Source organism: Rhinolophus sinicus, chromosome 1 (assembly GCF_057876585.1).
Source record: "Rhinolophus sinicus isolate RSI-liver-muscle chromosome 1, RSI-T2T, whole genome shotgun sequence".
Lineage (NCBI taxonomy): Eukaryota > Metazoa > Chordata > Mammalia > Chiroptera > Rhinolophidae > Rhinolophus > Rhinolophus sinicus.
Genome location: NC_142501.1, coordinates 8,173,059 through 8,192,831, shown reverse-complemented (window position 1 = coordinate 8,192,831; position 19,773 = coordinate 8,173,059). Strand labels below are relative to the sequence as shown.

Genomic DNA, 19,773 nt, shown 5'->3' with positions numbered 1-19,773 from the left:
AGGCCCTTCTCAGTGAGAAAACCCTGTATGCTTAATAACAATAGTAAGAGTCATAACTGTCATTTATAAGGACTTACTATCTAGTAAGCATTGTGCTAGGTGCTTGGCATATATCACCTAATTTGGTCTTAGAAAATTCTATGAAGAGAGGACTACTAACTCCAGTTTAATAGATGAGGAAACAGGGTTAGAGAGGATGAGGATATTCACAAACATTCGTGCAGCCTGGGAGGTGTTGGAGCAAGGATTTTTATTAGAGCAGATGCTGGACCTGACCAGGCTCTGATCAACCACATCCCCCCATTGCCCGAGAACCTGAGGGTGTCTTGGAGTACCCTGTCTCGCCCTAAGCCTGCCTTTGTTTCTCTGGATGCAGGAAGGACCACCAGAGTGCTCCACCTGTGCAGTACAGGGAACTGCGGGCCTTACTCGAAGCCATGCTGGACCGGTGTGCCGATTTTTCCCAGACCCCACTGAGCAGGAGGTCCCTGGTTAGTGCACTGCAGTCTGGAGATTCCGCTCTAATGGGTTTTTAGAAGATAATTGCCTTACCTTTGTACGCCGCTTTATAGCTTTTTCTCGTGCCTACCGCATACCTACAAGGAGATGTTGTTTTTTCCCCATAACTGTGGAGCTGTGATGCTCAATAATTTCTGTCTTCATTTTTACAAATTGGGAAACTGAAGCCACAACGGTGAAATAATTTTTCTCTAAGGTGTAAAACTAGCAAGTACCTGATTTTGGAGAGTAGATCCCAGGGTGTTTGTACCCGAGCCTACTATATACTTTGTCTTTTATGTTATCCAAGCAGGTGTGGTAAATATGCTCACAAAATTATTTAAGGCTAGAATCACTAATAAGAATCTTAGAAAGAATATGACCAGTGTGCAGTGTGTTGTAATTGTTGACTTGTAATGGTCCATGGACTTAAAATATCAGGAAAGATACTGTTAATGTCAATGCTGATTATGTCTTTCAAGGTTACTTTTGGAAACTAAGTTCTTCACACATCATGGGGTGGGGATTTTTGTGTGTTTTGAAGCAACTCATATGGGCATTATAGCCAGTTAGGCTAATGTCCACCAGCCTGTGACAGCTTTCTGCACATAATAGAATAAGAGCCAGTCCTGTGGTTCACAGGGAGACAGACGGTTAATGTTCCCCCTTCCACCTTTTTTAAAGGTGCTATTATATGGCTAGATTTGTGAGGCTATAACCAAGATCCCCTGGAAAGTACTAGGTATATGGGAATGCCAGGCTCCAGTGTGAGAGGAAGTGGTCTGTGGTCCTCCATGCGCAGACTGGACACAGTAGGTACTTAACCAATACGTTCCCCTCTCTCCTTCTCACCTCAGGGCCATGCTTCCAGAGATGTGGAGAGGGACATCCTTCGAAGGGGAAAGTTTCTCCTGAACACTCTGGAGGGATTTAGAAACGCCTGCAGGTGAAGGGCCCTCTGTGGTCTGAAATAGAAGTATGGTGGGTGGGGGTGGAAAGGAATCAGACAAAGGATGAAGTTCTAGAAGCAACACTTGATTTCTGATGCTTCGCTGCATAGTGAGAGGACTTTGGGGGGCAGGAGGGGCTTTGAGGACGGGTAGCTAGAGTGGGAGTTCTCTAAAGGTCCTCTTCTGGTGAAGTTTGTGTGACTGCAACAAGGTTGTGTCTCACTCAGCTTTGCTCCTCTTCCCAAATGACCTAGCCCTGGAGGGGCCACTGAATGCTTGTTGGGTTAATTCAGTTCACATTAACCATATTTCCTGTGTCTACGGTGTGTCAGGTCTGGTGCTGCCTAGTAGTGGAAGTAGAAAGATAAGTCAGATTAGCTCTTGCCCACAGGAAGCTCACAGTCTCTTGGAGAAGAGACTGTTTCGTGTATATATGTGGAATTCATTAGGTTGTCACAAATCCTCTGAAGGCACTCCAGGTAGAGAGAACAGCATATGTAAAGACAAGGAGATGAGAAACAGCAAATGGGATGGTATGTACTTCAGGGAAGTACCTGTAGTAGAATGGAAAGGTCATGTGTTATGGGAGAGGGCGTGGGGAGCACCACGCCAGAGAGGTACCCAGGGACCAGGCCAGGCTCTCCCTCATTGAGGCCTCTTGAATTTTCTCCCGATCTGCTGAGAGGGACACTTTCCCTGGACCCTGAGCTCAGGCATCCCTCTAGGACAGGGGTGTCCAAACTTTTTTCAACGGTTTTCACCAAGGACCACATGCGGTAAAATACACAAACAGCCGGGCCACTCACTCGAGGTGAAGTACATATTGCCTCACCTGGTTTATTTAAGTAAACTAAATATATTTTTGGAATTTGCTGAGGGCAATTAACAATGGGAAGCGGGCCACAGTTGGCCCGCGGGCCGCAGTTTGGGCACCCCTGCTCTAGGAGGATGCTTCTAACCTTTATGTTACATAGGTAGTAGTGGATATACTCTCACACTTTGATTTCTCAGGTTGGCTGTGGAATTCCAGAACGAGCCTTCAGCCCAGGAGAATCCCTTCACAGCTCCCAGTGCCGAGAAGGAAGACACCTTGGAGGCCTTCTCAGAATTTCTTCTCAGTGCCTGTGACTCCATTTGTATCCCCATGGTGATGGTGGGTTCCCCTGAGCCATGGACAGAATGAAGGTTGGGAAGGAGAAGAATGTAACAGTGAGCCAGGCCTAGAGATGCAAGGAATGATCCCTCAACTGGACCTTCTGAGGGTTTCAACAGGGTTGTTCTTGCAGCCACTTTTCCTTTGGTTTTAAAAATAAAGTGTAGTGTTTCACTATAAAACTAATAGATGCCTCTTAAGAAAAAGTAGAAAGCAGTAATAATAAAGTAATAAATAGGTAGTGTTTATGGAGTGATAAGTACCTTACATGCATTACCCAATTTGGTCATCCCAATGATCCCGTGAGATGGGTGCTGCAATTTCCCCAATTTAAAGATGAGGTTGTCGTATCCTATGTTATAAAGCAAGTGCATGACGGTGCTGAGATTTGAACCCATTGTCCTTCTGTATAGTCAAGAGCAGTGGTGAATGTCTGTGATCCAGGCTTCACTAAGGAACACGTATATGTGTCCTGTAAAATGAGAATGGCCACTCTGCAGAGAGACCTGGTCCGGAAGGGCTTCCTTTTGAGCTGACTTGAGATGGAGATGGTAGGAAGGTCTGGGTCCAGAGCTGTTGACTGTTCAGCTGACCTTGAGGGAGTCCTGTCGTGTTTGAGGTTTGAACATCCTGTGAGCCTGTGAAGAGTCCCTGTTGGTTGGGACAGGCACCTGGGAACAGTAGGTGGCAGCAGGGAGGCAGGCTCTGGTTCTGACAGGAGAGACCCCTTTTCCTTGAGGAAGTCTGTCAGCCAGCATTCCAGGGACTTCGGGTGTGGAACTGTCAGGAGCCATGTTTGCAGCCCTGACGGGCACACACGGACAGTAACACTGGAGCAATTCACATTGGAGTCCTCATCTGCTCTGCCTTCCTTCTGGACTTGTAAAGCTTTAGAGCTAGATCTAGAATTAGATCATGGAATTATTATTCTTGCTTTCTGCTTTTCCGTATTTTACATATTTTCTTTAATGAGCAGGTATTTTCTATTTTTAGAAAAATGGTTTAAAAATGAAAGGAAAGATATCTTTAAGAACCATGTCTCTGAGACGCCAGCTATTTACAGATAGGGAACTGAGACACTGAGAGGGGACGGGGGACTGACCCAGGGGCACATAGCTCTTTGTGCAGTGCTTGACTAGAGCCCAAGTTTCTCTCAATTCAGAGCTCTGTCTGCTGCATCAGGCTGCGTCATGACTCTGTTCAAAGATCACATGAAAAATAAATGTGAAGGTGGTTTGTAAACTGTATTATTACTACGGCTGTAGTAATAGACACGAGTGTCACCCTGCATCATCGTTCAAGAAGTACTTCTTACACAGCAGATCTCATTTGTGTCTGGGAGCTAGGACTTGTTATCCCCATTTTACTCTCTGATGCAGAGGCCCAGGAAGGTAAAGTATCTTACACACTTTATTAAGTGGCGGATGTAAGCCTTGGAGGTAGGCTTGTGACTTCAGGTTCCCTAGCTTTTCTTGTGCCCTTCAAATGAAAGGGTTTAGTCTACTGTTCCAGATTTGAAGCCAGTTTTGCTGATGATTTTTCTTCAGAGGCTCAGTCCTGGCGGACTGTGTTCTCCCTCCTGGTTCTTTGCAGAGGCACTTGGAGCAGGCCACTCACCCAGCCTTGATGGAAGTGTTCTTCTCAATTCTACACAGCCTTTTGGTCATCGTTCCCCACATGAAGGAGAAGTTCTCCAAGAAGCTCGGTAGGTAGCCAGCAAGTGTGGAAGTTGGAGGAGAGGCAGGCGTCTCAGGCAGCTGCTCAGGTACTCAAAGAGCATAACCTGCGGATGGGAAGCTTACGTATTTGTTCAGAATCAACGTCCATGCTCGGCCCAGGGCTGAGTGGGAGGGAATATCATCCAGAAAGCAAAGTCCTGAAGGGCAGTTCTCAAGTTTGTTGGTGCTTCTCTGAGTGTCAGGGAGGTGCTAGTTCAGAGCCCCCAACACACACCTCTTCCCGCATTGCTGTCATGCTCCATATTCCCTCAGACCTCTGACTCCTGAGCACTGAATGCTGGAGGTACCTCCAGTCATTGTGACAACTGAAAAGTGTCCCCACATACTTTCGCATGCCTTTAGGGGAGTGGTAGCCCTCTGTGTGAAAGCTGCTATCTAACTATACAGGGAAATGCCTTCTTAAAATTGAACCCAAGTGGCTATTGACTCCGTTAGCCTTCTCTGGGCCTTCTTGCATCTGTGTATTCTCTTCCCTCATTACTCCTTTTTTCTCTCTCAGATGTAAACCCTCCTTTTCCACTTCTCCAGTTTTCACCCAATAAATAGCCTGATCTGCATAATAAGCCCAGGAACCAGAGCCAGCCTCCTTTTTCTTCCTTAGAAAGTGGTTGTAATGGTGAGAATGGGCAGTGGGACTAGCCAAGTGCAGAAAGGGGTAGAGAAAGGTGGTAATCATTGCTAACTAATACTGACTGACATTTATTGTTCTTAATGTGTGTAAGGTACTGTTTTAACTGTTTTACATGTATTAATTCATTTAGTTCTCAGAAAAAGCCCAGAAAGTATGTATTGTGGTTCTTCTCATTGTACTGATGAGCACACTGGAGCTCAGGAGAGGTTGAATGACTTGTCCAAGGTTACACTGGAAGTGATATGCCCGGGATGCAAACTCCGGCGATCTGCCTCTAGAGGCTGCCTTCTTAACCTCTGTGCTATGCTTGCCTCTTATCATTATTACTTAATGTCTTTTCTTTTATCCCTGTCACTTAGCAGGCAGTGAAAGGTCTGCCTTGAAAAGGTGGTCAGGGCTCAGTCATGTAGGACCCTGTTGGTCATGTGAGAAATTTGGACTTTATCCTAGGAGTTCTGAGTTCTAAAAAAGGGGAGTGACATGCTCAGATTTCTGTTTTAGAAAGTTCCTTCTTGGAGCAGGGTGGGCCATGAGTTAAAGGGAGGCAACATTGCATTAATTCAGGGGGGTGGTAGGTACTAAGGTAGTGTTGGGGGCATGGGACAGTGGATGTAGGGTATGAGGGAGAGGGAGCAGTTGGGGGTAATGCTTTGGCTTCTGGCTGCCATCCAGGTGGGTGGTGGTGTTTTTTATTGAGAGGAGACTCGCTGGAGGAAAATCAGACTTGGGAAGGCAGGAGAGGGTGTGATCAGTTTGGGTCAGGGTGAGTGTGAGATGCCTCTGAGATGTCCTGGTAGAGACGTTAGGTAGGTAACTGACTATGTGTCTGTCTGATGTCAGGGGAGAGATCTGGTCTTCAGATATAAAGTCGTGAGCTGGTCTTTAGATATAAATTTGTGAGCATCCAGCCTTTCATTCATTCAACAAATACTTGTTGGGCACCTACGACATGAAAGGCACTGTCCTAGGGCTGAGGTTGTAGCAGTGGACAGAACAGACCCCTGTCCTCGTGGGGCTGACTGTCTAGTAGGGAGCAGGTGAGATTCCTCAAGGGTGAGTGTGTAAAATGAGGTGATCAAAGGGACCAAGACAAAATAAGAGCAACATTTAATGGTCAGAAGGAGCGTGGTAAGGAACAGCTGGAGAAGTAGGAAGGAAAACGGAAGAGTATGACATTAGGGAAGCTGAGGAAAGAGAGCTTTGTAGATTAGGGAGTGGTAGGGTGTCAGGTGCATCCCAGAAGTCAAGATGAGGACTGGAAAAACACCCATTTACTTGGCATCACGGAGGCTGTTGGTGACCTGGGCAGAGCAGTTTCTGCAGAGCGGTTGGGGTGGAATTCAGGCTGCAGGGAGCTGAAGAGTGAGCGTGAGGTGAGGCAGCAGGGACGAGACAGACAACGCTTGACAAGTTTGTGTGAGCGGAGGGGAGAGATAAGGGTGTAATGGGGGGACGTGGAGTTAGGAAAGGCTTTCCTACCTCCTAAGACTGGAAACGCTTAATCTGATTAGCAGCTGATAGGATGCAGCAGTAGGGAGACTCTTGGGTAATCAGCAGAGCAAGGTTTTTGGGAAGGAGAGGGCCCAGGATCCAGAACTGGGGAGACAAGGGCATGCTTTCTGTAGTTGTAATTTTGATTTGGGATTTTGAGGGAGTTTCTGATTGATGATCTGGGTCATCCCAGGGAGGTCCCTTGTCACAGTTTGGAGGGATCTTTGTTCTCTCCGGGAAAACAACAGAGCCCAGGAAACCCTTAGGAAGCAATTCCAGGTATCCAGTGAGTGGGAGCTTGCAGGAGGGGGTGGGAGGCTGTGTTGAAGAGGGAAAAAAGCAGGACCTTTGTTGTTAGCACAGTGGGTTGGCATTCTTCCTTGTCTCTTACTTGTTTATTGACATTGGGCAAATTAATTTTGTTATCTCCAATGTCCTCAGAACATACTGATAATAATGAGAATAACAAGGAGATAACAAGGTGATAATAAATGAGATAACAAGTAGGTTTCCTGAATGACTCACCCGTTTAGTCATTGTGACAGCTGACACACTTCTTTTCTTCCTTTCATCCACTATTCCTGCCTGCCGTACTTCAAGAGCCAAGGCTATCTTGTCTTGGTGAGCTGGATGGGTGCAACTTCAGAAGTGTAGATCTCTGGGGGACAGTGGTGGAGAAAGGCTGTGTATGGGGAGATCTCTGCAGCATGGAGCCAGATAGAGCAGGCTCAGGGGTCCAACCTGCAAGAGAGAAGAGGGAAGCAGGCCCTGTGAGCCAAGAGTGGGGCAGAGGGCTGGATTCGGGGTGGAGAAACTCTGGGTTCCTGAGAGACTGGACCCCGAGGAGCCCTTCTAGTGGGCGAGCTCGGCGCCCCCTCCCTCGGGGAGTCATATGTTAAACTGCTGTACCAGAAAATGGCTGTGAAACTCTAAGGGATGAATTCCTTGCCATATACTTCAGCCCCAGGATAAAATAGATTCTCCCCGACACTGGAACTGGTGCGGTGGGATCTCTTACTGTTGTCCTTGTTTGAAATCCTGCCTTTATCTCAGCTTCACAACAACCTGTGAGGGATAAGTATTGAAACTGATTTTCAGAGAGGTTAAATTAGTGTTCCAGAGTCACACTACTAGATAGTGATGGAGCAAAATTTGAACCCAGGTCTGCATGACTCCAAAACTAGTACTCTTTGGTACCACCCAGAATCTCTGGTATCACTTGGGAATCTCTGTAACAAGTCTGGTTTCAACCGCTCTCTGCTTTCTTCCCACTTTTCCCAAGCTGCCTCATCCTTCATACGACTAACTCTGGAGTTGAAGGCCAGGTTCTGCAGTGGCCCAAGGTATGTATGGTCCCAGGCAAAATTAGTGACCAAGGAGCCAGCGTCCTTCTTGACTAGACAAGTGGATATTCTGATGGTGACCGGGGTGTGTGGGGGGGATTGACACAGTGTCGGAATTACTCAGCCACTGGTAGTATGAGCTGGACTTGCTTCTATATAACTTTGGTTTAATCTGATTCTGGTAAGGCTCTCATTCCATGTGATAATGGGATGGGTACCTATCACATCAAAACTGGGAGGTTCATAGAGGTCATTTGTCTAACCTCTCATTTTACAAATAGAGAAACTAAGGTCCTCAGAGGATAAGAAATGCAGTGTTTATCAAGACAGTCAAGCTCTAGTTGCCACCAACCCAGCAATTCCAGAGGAGACACTCTCTTGTTCAAAGTAGAGAGGTTGCTGCCTCAGTCTGTCTTGTTTGTTTCTAGAGCAGCCTTCTCTCTACCTTCCCATTTATGATTTGCCACCTGTCTCTGCATTTACTTGGCAGGTTCCATTTATTACTACCTATAGCCGGCAAAGTGACTGCAGTGCAGTATCTAACTCTCCTTCCATATTTCTGAATAGAATACCCAATGTTCAAGAGAAAATTTAGGGGCTGGCCCGGTGGCTCAGGCGGTTAGAGCTCCATGCTCCTAACTCCGAAGGCTGCCAGTTCGATTCCCACATGGGCCAGTGGGCTCTCAACCACAGGTTGCCGGTTCAATCCCTCGAGTTCCGCAAGGGATGGTGGGCTGTGCCCCCTACAACTAGAAAACGGCAACTAGAAAACGGCAACTGGACCTGGAGCTGAGCTGCGCCCTCCACAACTAAGACTGAAAGGACAACTTGAAGCTGAACTAAGATTGAAAGGACAACTTGACTTGGAAAAAAAAAAAAGGCCTGGAAGTACACACTGTTCCCCGATAAAGTCCTGTTCTCCTTCCCCAATAAAATCTTTAAAAAAAAAAACAACAAAAAAAACAGAGAGAAAATATAGGGATCCGTCTGGATTCAAAGTCACAATTTTGGATGTTTGTAGTTCTCCTTGAGTACCCATCTTGGGTTCAAAGCTTCCTCTCTTTCTAGTACTCCCCAGCCCTTTCCTGGCCAATGCCTACTTTTTTGTTTGTGTGTGTTGTTAAATTGGTACTTAGTAGCCCTCCTTGATATATTTTTTCAGCAAATTTTTAGTGAATACCTATATGGGCTGAGTGTCTAAGGTACAGCTGTGGGCAGCAGGTTCCATGTTTACTTTTCACAGCTACCTCTGGACCTCCTCTACCAGGGCCACGGTTAGAATTTCACTGGGCTCTGGCACAAAGCAGTGGAGCCCCAGTACGTGGTGGGGATAATGTCCTGGTCAAAGTAGCAATGTCCTCTCTTGTTCTCTCTTTCTTTTCTCCCTCAAAGTCACTCAGGCCTAAACCAGGCATGTTCCAGTTTCCTCTACTCCTTGTGCACCAGCCTCCTCTCAGCTCCAGAGAAGACAGAACCACCTTCCCAAGAAGGTAAGATGCTGCCGTGTGACCACTCATGAAATCCGTGCTGGTCTTGTAGAGTCTGGATGCCTTGTTGACTGGCTGGGTAGTGAGTCAGTCCAGTAATAAGATCCCTTTGCGTAAAGCTGCCCAGAAGAGCCATGGAATCATGGAATGATGGACCAATAGGCTGATTTTTAGGGAGGTGAGGTAATAATCAGAAAATGATGGAATCCAAGGCTCCTGGACCCCTAGACTCTAAGGGTTGAGAAAAGGACCCTAAAGCGCATCAAGCCCAATTCCTTTATTCAAATTTTCAGCTCTGAGGTCCTTTTCTTTCATACACTTTAGTGTTAAAATACCTTTTCTTTCATCTTGCTCTCAGGATAAAATCCAAATTATTTACTCAGCATTCAAGGTGTTGCGCAGTCTAGCTACACATTACATCGCACAGTTCCACTCGCACCTCCTGACACTCCACGTCTATTCACTGGAGCTCCAGTCACACTGAAGTCCTTGCCGCCCCATAAACACGACGTCCTCTTACGCCTCTGGGCCTCTGAACACCTTGCTTCCTTTTCCCAGGATTCTCTTCCCTTCCTTCTCTGCTTGTTTTCTGCTCAGCCTCCACAGTTCCCTGTCTTTGAGGTTCCTCTCCCCACTCCAGGAGGCATGAGGCACTCCCTCTTCCGCATTTGAACATGGCATTGATCACATGTCCTGCAATTATCTTGTCTTTATCTGTTTTTTCCCCACCAGCTGCCAGCTCCTGGAGGTAGGACCAGTGTCTCACAGCCTGGCCCAGAGTAGCCACTCAGTGAACATTGGCTAAATGAATGAATGAATCCGTGTCCTTCCTCGTGTTACCCTTAGTCTCTCCTGATAGGCTAAACGCTGCATCAAGGAAGAGGGGATTCTGAGTTCCTTTGACCCTGCATGTACCCCTGCTACCCTGTGCGGCATTCTTCATGAAGTAGATACTCATGTGCTCATTACCTGCTCTCCTGTGTTCTCTGTGTGGCTTCCTCCCACTTGTGTCCTCCCCAGAACTCTCTGCAGTGTCTGAACTCCTGCAGCACGGGCTGCCCCACGTAAGCAGCAGAAGCCCTGAAAGCCTTGCCTTCCTGTCGGATTGCCAGTATGTGGAGGGAGCTGCTCGCCAGAGGCAGTACTGCGTCCTGCTCCTCTTCTACCTGGCCTACGTGCACGAGGACAGGTCTGTGCTCAGAGCTGGTGGCTGGCACTGGGTTCTGGGACCCACGTCTGTAGCCCATTTCAGCTCTGTAAATATTTACAGAGGCATCCTCTCCAAGCCTGGTGAGGGGCACTGGGGACTCAGAGAGAAGTGAGAAATGGGTCGTATTACCGAGGGGCTCACATCCTGGAGGGGGGCAGTGCTGAGACAGAGGTCTAGAATGCTAAGGAGGGTTCCTTTGTATCCTTGAGCGTGTTGTTTGTGCACAGAAAACAATAATTTCGGTCATTTACTTTGGTTTTAAGAATTACTTTACAATTTAATAAAATTTCTAAGTCAAAGGACTGTTCTTCCTTAAGCTTTAAAAAATGATTTATTGAGGTAAAATTCACATAACATAAAATTAAGCACTTTGAAGTGAACAATTCAGTGCATTTAGTATATTCAAATGTTGTGCGACCACCACCCCTGTCTGGTTCCAAACATTTCCATCCTTCCAAAGTAAAGCCTCCTACCCATTAAGCAACCACTTCCCGTTCATTCTTCTGCTCAGCTCCTGGCAACCAGCATTCTGTATTCTGTCTCTGTGGATTTATTTATTCTGAATATTTCCTATAGATGGAATCATATGATATGTGACCTTTTCTGACCTCCTTCTTTTTGAGATTCATCCAGCTAGCATAATGTTTGTAGCATATATCACTACTTCATTCTGTTTTATGGCTGAATAATATGCCATTGTATGTATGTATATTCTACCATTTGTTTGTTCATTTACCCATTGATGGGTATTTGGGCTGTTTCTACCTTTGGCTATTGTGAATAGTGACGCTGTGAAGATGTGTGCGCATGTATTTGTTTACTTATTTTCTAATTCTTTTCTGTATGTACCAGGAGTAGAACTGAGGAGTCATATGGTAGCACTGTGTTTAACTTTTTGAGGAACTTCCAAATGATTTTCATAGGATTGCACCATTGTACAATCCCACCAGCAATATTTGAGGGTTCCATGTCCTTGGCAACATTTGTTATTTTCTAGCATTTTGATTATAGCCATCCTAGTGAGTGTGAAGTGGTTTTTGCATTGTGGTTCATGTTGACCATCGTTATTGACCATTTGTATATCTTCTTGGAGAAATTCAGATCTTTCACCCATTTTTTTTTTAACTCAGTTGTCTTTTATTGTTGAGTTGTGAGAGTTCTTTATATGTTATAGGTACAAGTCCCTTATCAGTTGTATAATTCACAATTTCGTTCTCTCTTTCTGTTGGTTGTCCTTTCACTTTCAAGATGGTGTCCTTTGAAGCACAAAAGTTTTGTTTTTGTTTGCACAAAAGTTTTTTATTTTGATGAAATCAAAATTTAATTTTGATTAAAGTTGTCTATTTTTTCTTTTGTCATTTTTGCTTTTGGTGTTGATTCTAAGAAACCATTTCTAAACCAAGATCATGAAGATTTACTCCAGTATTTTCTTCTACAGTTCTTTTCTTTTATAATTTTAGCTCTTACCTATAGATTATGATTCATTTTGAGTTAATTTTTATGTATGGTATGAAGCAGGGGTCCAACTTCATTTTTTTTGCTTGTGGCTTATACAGATGTTCCAGCACCACTTGTTGAAAAGACTATTCTTCCCCCATTGAATTGTCTTGACACCCTCATTGAAAATCACTTGACTCATGTGATTCTTTAAAAGTTTTTTCTTATTTTTAAAATCATGAATATTGTAAAAATTCAAGTAAAATGGTTGGGTACAAAGTTAAAATACTTCTCTATACACCTGCCAGAGTTAGCTACTGTTAGGTACCTTCTGTGAACTCGTCTGTGCATTAACAAACACATAAATGCTCCTTTTAAAAAATATACAGAATGGGGTATTATGTAAGATTTTTAACTTGCTGGTTAACTTATACCTTGGACAGCTTTCCATGTTAGTACATGTATTAATAAGTCTATCTTATTCTTTTGATAGCTGAATTATTTTGGTAACATAATATTTATATTATGGCTATTGAATTTTACTTTCTAAATAGACAGTTTATTTTGGAGTAATTTCAGATTTACAGAAAAGTAGCAAAGAATACAGAGATTCCCTTATACTCTTTACCCATTTTCTCCTAATACTAACTATGGTACATTTATCAAACTAAGACACAAACATTGGTACGTTATTATTTCTTCTAATTGTATTAATGCAGTAAAATACACGAACGTAATATTTACCACATTAGCCATTTTTAATGTACAGTTCAGTAGTATTAAATACAGTCATAATATTGTGCTACTATCACCACCATCTACCTCCAGAACTCTTTCATTGTGCAAAACTGAAATTCTATACCTGTTAAACATAACTCTCCATTCCCCCCTGTCTCCAGGCCCTGGCAACCACTTTTCTACTTTCTATCCCTGATTTTGACTACATTAAGAACTTCATATAGGTGGGATCATACAGTATTTGTCTTTTATGACTGGCATATTTCACTTAGCACAATGTTCCCAAGGTTCATCCATGCTGTAACATATATCAGAATTTCTTTCCTTTTTTAAGGCTGCATAATAAATATTCCATTGCATGCATATACCGCATTTTGCTTATAACTTCTACTGTCGATGGGCACTTGGGTCGCTTCCACCTTTTAGGTATTGTAAATAATGCTGCTATGGACATGAGTGTACAGATGCCTCTTTGAGACCCTGCTTCAAGTTCATTAGGATCTATAACCAGAAATGGAATTGCTAGATCATCTAGTAGTTTTATTTTTAAGTTTTTGAGGAAATACCATGCTGTTTTCCACAGCAGCTGTACCATTTTGCATCCTCACCAACAGTGCACAAGGGTTCCAATTTTGCCACATCGTCGCCAACACTTGTTATTTTCTGTTTTTCTGATCGGAGCCATCCGAATGGACGTGAAGGTGTCCATCTCACAGTTTCAGTTTGCATTTCTCTAATGACTGGTGATGCTGAGCATCTTTTCACGTGTTCATTGGCCATTTGTGTGTCCTTTTTGGAGAAATGTCTGTTCAAGTTCTTTGCCCGTTTTTTAATCAGATTGACATTTTTTATTATTGAGGTTTAGGAGTTTTCTATATATTCTGGATATTAATTCCTTTTTAGATATATGCTTTGCAAATAATTTCTCCCATTCTGTGTATTGCCTTTTTACACTGTTGATAGTGTCTTTTGATGCACAAAATTTTAAAACTTTCACAAAGTCCAATTTGTATATTTTTTCTTTTGTTGCCTGTGTGTTTGGTGTCATATCCAAGAAATTGTTGCCAAATCCAATGTGTTTTTTTTTTTTTTTCCCCAAGAGTTTTATAGTTTTAGATCTGGATCCATTTGGGGTTAATTTTTTTATGTTGTGTTAGATAACTGTCCAACTTCATTCTTTTGCATGTGATACTCAGTTTTCCCGGCACCCTTGTTGAAAATCATTCGACCAAATATGTGAGGGTACAATACTATTAACTGAACTTTATTTAGAGTTCACCAGTTTTTCTTCTACTGTCCTTTTTCTGTTCTAGAAACAATCCAGGATACCACATTGCATTTAGTGTTGCCCATTTAAAAAAAATTTTTTTGGTACTTAATATGATAGGTGAGACATACCCATGGTAAAAAATTCAAAAGGTATGAAAGGATATGTAGTAAAGTCTGTCCCCTTCTTACCCCCACCTCCCTTGTATGTACGTGCATAGAGGTCTCCCTCCCCCAGAAACTAGCCCATTGAACACACAGATATTTACTGATAAATACAAGAAGAGAGAGGTGGACTGGTCAGCACAGGGCCTCTTACTGCAGAAGTAGCATCCTTCTTTTTAACAGTGCTGGTCCTGCTGGGTGACGGTTCCCTTTCTAGGTGTGAATGATGAGTCTCTGGTCCCTAACAGAGCCTTGCACAAAGCACAGAAGCATGTGCTGTGCATGTGATAATGCTTTGTAAGTATATATGGCACGCTCTTTGTGCAAAGTGTCATTAGGCTGTGGATATGCCGGGGCAAAATGACAATGGCAAGGAGGATGTGGCAAGGCTGGACAGCCATCTCAGCCTTTCTCACTCAGACCTCTTTGGTCCACAGGTTTGTCTCAGAGGCAGAGTTATTTGTGGCTGTGCAAAGCTTCCTCCTGTCTCTGCAGGACCAAGGTGAGCACCCTCCTCTGACCGTATTCAGAGCCTCCATCTATCTGCTTGCAGTCTGCCAGGACAAAGACGATGTGCTAGACGAGGTATGAGCCAGAAAGCCTGGGGCCCCTCCTCCTCCACTTCTTTACATTAGGGTTCCTTGGGAGACCATAGTGTTATATACAGAGGGTGCCAAAAAATGTATACACATTTTAAGAGAGGGAAAAAACTGTATTAAAATTGTAATACATGGGCTGGCCCGGTGGCTCAGGTGGTTGGAGCGCCAAGCTCCTAACTTCAAGGTCACTGGTTCGATTCCCACATGGGCCAGTGAGCTGCGCCCTCTATAGCTAAGATTGCGAACAACATCTCTCCCTGGAACTGGGCTGCGGTGAGCAGCCAGAGGTTGGCGTGAATGGCCAATGGCCAGCATGAGTGGCCGGCAGCCATCGTGAGCGGCCAGCAGCCAGAGAGAGCTGCCGTGAGCAGCCGACCCGCGACCGACTGCCTCAGCCAGGGGAGCACAAGGCTCATAACACCAACACCAGCATGGGCCAGGGAGCTGTGTCCTACACAACTAGACTGAGAAACAACGGCTTGAACCGGAGTTGGGGGGGGGAGGTAGGGGAAAAAATTGTAATACAATGAATGACGCTACCATTCATTTGATTAATGCCATGTTTTGTGCGAATGTCATACTACGCACTTCAAAAAGTAATACATAGATAATATCTCTTAAGTTGTGTACATTTTTTTGGCACCCCTGGTATATAGAGAAGGGGGGTGGCAGAGCGGGTAGGGGAGAGAGAGAGAGAGGGAGGGAGAGTTGGGGGAGTTGAAGGGGGTAGGGTGCTGACACCTACAGAGCCTACACCATTTAGCTAATTCTCTCAACAGTCCTGGGAGACAGAGATGATTATTTCCATTTTACAGATAAAAAAAATTGAGACATGAGTTAAAATCACTTTCTCTAGGTCACACGGTTAATTGGTGGGGGACCCAGGATGCCAATCAGATTTGACCAACTCCCAATGCTCTTTTCTTAGTATCAACTCTGGTTTGTGCAGGATGAGAGAAGTGTGAGATATTTCCTTCTGGTAACAGTTTGTCCAACAAAGTGGGTTGCTGGGACCCAGATCATTGTTAATCAGATCACTTTTATGGTGGTTGTGTGTGTACACGTTTTCTCTCGCTTCTTTGTAAACTCTTGAGGATCAAGGACTGTGTTTGATTCATCATGGAATCTCTCATTTTTCATTGACGATTGCTTCTATTTCTTAGATGTGGACCCTTCAGCCTCAACCTGAGGATACTCTTCCTTCACTGACTATTAATTTTGCCTCTTTTTAGTTACTGTTGAGGCAAATGTGGACCTGGTTTAATTGGAATGGAAGCAGGAGGGTATAGTGGAAGTGTGTATGTTTTCAAGTAAGATAGACGTAGGTATACAATGTCCCATTGTCTCTCTTTTTGTGGTATTAACAGCCATTGGTGATCATTGCCTTGATCCATTAATTCATTAGGGATTGCAAAATAATAATATCCTAATTCTGTCATTCTCTCTTTGTTATTAACTGGAATACTTGTATAAAAAGAAACTTCCCCCATCAACTATTTGGATACTATAAATGGTAGATTGTATAGGAAGCATAGGTTGAATGTTTGATTCTTTCTCTTTAATTACCAGTTTTCAAAAAAAAAAAATGAGTTGGTTGCCTAGCATTCTCCAAAGGTGACCAAGGAGATTTTTTAGTATTGTTACGAACTCATGGATTTAAAAATATTTGATATGTTTCAATCCACTGAAGTTATTATACTTCTGAGGCTCAAACTGTTCTACCTTTGGCCAGTGGGAGCTTATTCATGGTAGTTCCTGAGTCCTTTTCGTATAGCCCTAGTATTCTTTGATAGAGTGTGAGCTTTCTAGTATGAGGATCCCCAATAGTTAGAGTGTGGGTGTCTCTGGGGGCTTGGACATTTCAGAGTATCAGGCCTTACCTATTCCTGGAAGCTCTTCCTTTTTAGTAACTTCTGTCCAGTTTGATCAGCATTTCCTAAGCCCTTGAAAACTTCTCAGATAAATAAGCACATGATTTTGTTTTAACTTGCTTCTCAACATTTTAGCAACTCAACCAATATGGATTGACCACTTGATATGTGCCAAGTGTCACGTGGGGCCCGGACAGGGTTGAGGTGAATCAAACATGTTCTCTGCCCTCAGGGAGCACCGGTTTGCCAGGAGAGACAAAAAAGGAAATCTCCCATTAGGCAGGCAACAACAGCAATGAGTGCTCTCCTGGGTCCTGAAGGACTGGCCACGAGCTACGAAAGCACATGGGGAGAGAGAGACTGTATTTGCTAGTTGTCAGGGGAGGCTTCCTGGAGGAGACTGAGAAAGGAGAATTTTCAGGTTGTGAGGACAGCAAGACTTAAGATATAGAAGTGGGAAGTTGCCCAGTCTATACATTCAAGGAAGGAAGCCTAGTTTAGTGTGCCTTTGCTAAGTCATGGGAGACAGTGGAGAGAAGCCAGAAAGGTACCCTTATGTTTTCAATAAAATGCTCGAAAATGAAATTGAGAAAACAATTCCAGGGGTGGCTGGTTAGCTCAGTTGGTTAAATCATGGTGCTCTTAACAACAAGTTTGCCGGTTCGATCCCCACATGGGTCACTGTGAACTGTGCCTTCCACAACTAGATTGAAACAGCTACTTGACTTTGAGCTGATGGGTCCTGGAAAAACACACTTAAAATAAATTTTTTAAAAAGTTAAAAAAAAGAAAGAAAACAATTCCATTTACAATAGCATCAGCAAATAATATACATAGGAAAAAATTTACAAAAGAAGTGCAAGGACTTATACACTGAAAATTACAAAACATCATTGAAAGAAATTAAAGAAGACCTAAATAAATAGAAAGACATTCTTCTATGTTCATGAAACAAGACTTAATAGGCAGTTACAAGATAAGTAAGTTTTGGGGATGTAATGTACAACACAATGGCTATAGCTAACAAAATTTGTATAATTGAAAGTTGCTAAGAGAGTACATTTTAAAAGTTGTCATCACAAGGAAAACAATTTGTAACTGTGAGCTGATAGACTTAACTTGCTGTGTTAATCATTTCACAGTTGTATACATACATCAAATCCTTATATTGTACACCATAATTTTACACAATGTTATATGTCAATTCTATCTCAATAAAACTGGAAAGGAAAAGAAGACATAATACTGTTCCGATGGCAGTACTCCCCAAATTGATCTGTAGATTCAACACAATCCCGATCAAAATCCCAGATGCCTCTTTTTTGTTTTTCCAGAAATGGATGAGCTGATTCTAAAATTCATATGGAAATGCAAGGGACCCAAAATAGCTAAAACAATCTTGAGAAAGAAGACCAAAGATAGAGTACTCACACTTCTTGATTTCAAAACTTACTACAAAGCTACAGTAATCATGACAGTGTGGTTTTGGAATAAGGATAGACATTTAGATCAATGAACTAGAACTGAGTCCAAAAATAAACCTACATATTTATGGTCAGTTGATTTTCGATGAGGATATTAGACATTCAATAGGGAAAGAAGAATCTTTTTAACAAATGGTGCTGGAACAACTCGACACTCCACATGCAAAAGAATGAAGTTGGACCCCTACCTCATATTATACAAAAAAATTAGCCCAAAATGGGTCAAAGACCTAAATGAAAGGGCCCAAACTATAAATTATAAAACTCTTACAATACCATACTAAGGAATTTGAACTTTTTAATATGTGCAGTGGGAAGAGAGAGGATTTGAGGGTTAATAAATGATTCAACACACCTTTCGCCTTGTCTGTGCCAGGCCCTATGCCAGGTGCACAGATTAATCAGCCAAAGTCCCTGCCCTCCAGCAGCTCAGATCTGGTGTGGGAGGGAGGCACATATGCTGACAATTACAACACACTGTGGAGAGTGTCGTTACAGAGCTGGGTTTCTCAGCCTTGGTATCATTAATGTTTTGGTGGCATAATTCTTTCCTGCGGGAGGCTGTCCTGTGTTTTGTAGGGTATTTAGTGGCATCCCTGCTCCCTCCCACTAGATGCCAGTAGCACTCCCCCAGTCAAGACCATCCAAAATAGCTAAATATTTCCGAATGTCCCTGGGGAGCAAAATCATCCCCAGAAGCGCACCACTGTCATGAAGTAAGCACAGTGAGCGTTTCTTCTCACAGGAGGGCCCTGGGCTGAGCCTGTGATGGTGTCCTGGAGTACTGAGATGCCAGTACAGGTTTTCCCAGTCACGTCTTGGCTGTTTGTCAGGCTCTCTTGGGTCTTCTGCAAGCTGTATTTAGCCCGTTTCTTTCTTTCCCTCCAGCCTGTGGTCAGTGCCATCAGAAAATTCCTAGAGGGCATCCCCGATCTGCATGTCATCTACACCCACCACCCTCTGCTGCTCAGGCTCTTCCTGCTGCATCCAGAGCTAATGAGCAGGTTTGGGCACCGTGTCCTGGAACTTTGGTTCTCCCGGGAAGAGAGCAGCTATGAGGAGCTGGATGACGTCCCCTCTGCTGGGCAGCCCATGCTTCCTGCCAGCTTAGCAGCCCTGTTCCACATAATCAGAAGCAGCCCCAGCATCCTGCTTATTTTGCTGGTAGGTGACCACTTGCTCATTTCCACATTTAGCGATGGTGGGCCCTCTCTCTCGGAGCTGTTTTATTGCGGTCAGGAGGCACCAGTCGCTGCTTCTGCCCCCCTCTGGACTTAATGCTGTTTCCGTGTGAGTAAGAGGTCCTTCTGGCTGGTGGGTTTCTGTAAATATATACCCTGTCCTAAGTCTGATGGAGGTCTGCTCACTGAGAGATACGTGCCCCTCCATTGCCCAGGGGATATGACTATGAAATGCTGATCTCATTCACCATCCCCTCTCACCTCTCTGTCTTCTGCAAGCAGATTCTGCTAAGAACCTCGAAGAGAACCCTAGGGCATGAGGATGGAGATGTCTGATTGCAGAGGGACTCGGCCCCTTTTCTGCCATGACTAACCCGATGAGTGGTACCTGTGCAACTCCCTCCCTTAGGCATTGTTAGAAACCCCAATGCTTTTTTATGAAGTAACACATCCCTATAATTCCTATCAGGTATATCAGTTAGATGAGAGGCTGCCTGTTGTCTGCAGTTTCTAACACACTGACTTTAACT

At 44.0% G+C, this 19,773-nt stretch overlaps 1 protein-coding gene across 1 annotated transcript in view; it reads left to right on the top strand.

The window, feature by feature from the left end:
• Nucleotides 1–19,773, top strand: part of MEI1 (meiotic double-stranded break formation protein 1) — a 61,971-nt gene that overhangs the window by 16,838 nt on the left and 25,360 nt on the right. The window contains exons 12-20 of the mRNA XM_019734445.3: nt 377–491; nt 1,356–1,444; nt 2,460–2,601; nt 4,195–4,306; nt 7,745–7,805; nt 9,198–9,295; nt 10,313–10,481; nt 14,546–14,693; nt 18,951–19,226. Of these exons, the coding sequence (XP_019590004.3) occupies nt 377–491; nt 1,356–1,444; nt 2,460–2,601; nt 4,195–4,306; nt 7,745–7,805; nt 9,198–9,295; nt 10,313–10,481; nt 14,546–14,693; nt 18,951–19,226 (1,210 nt within the window). The remainder of the gene's footprint in view (nt 1–376; nt 492–1,355; nt 1,445–2,459; nt 2,602–4,194; nt 4,307–7,744; nt 7,806–9,197; nt 9,296–10,312; nt 10,482–14,545; nt 14,694–18,950; nt 19,227–19,773) is intronic.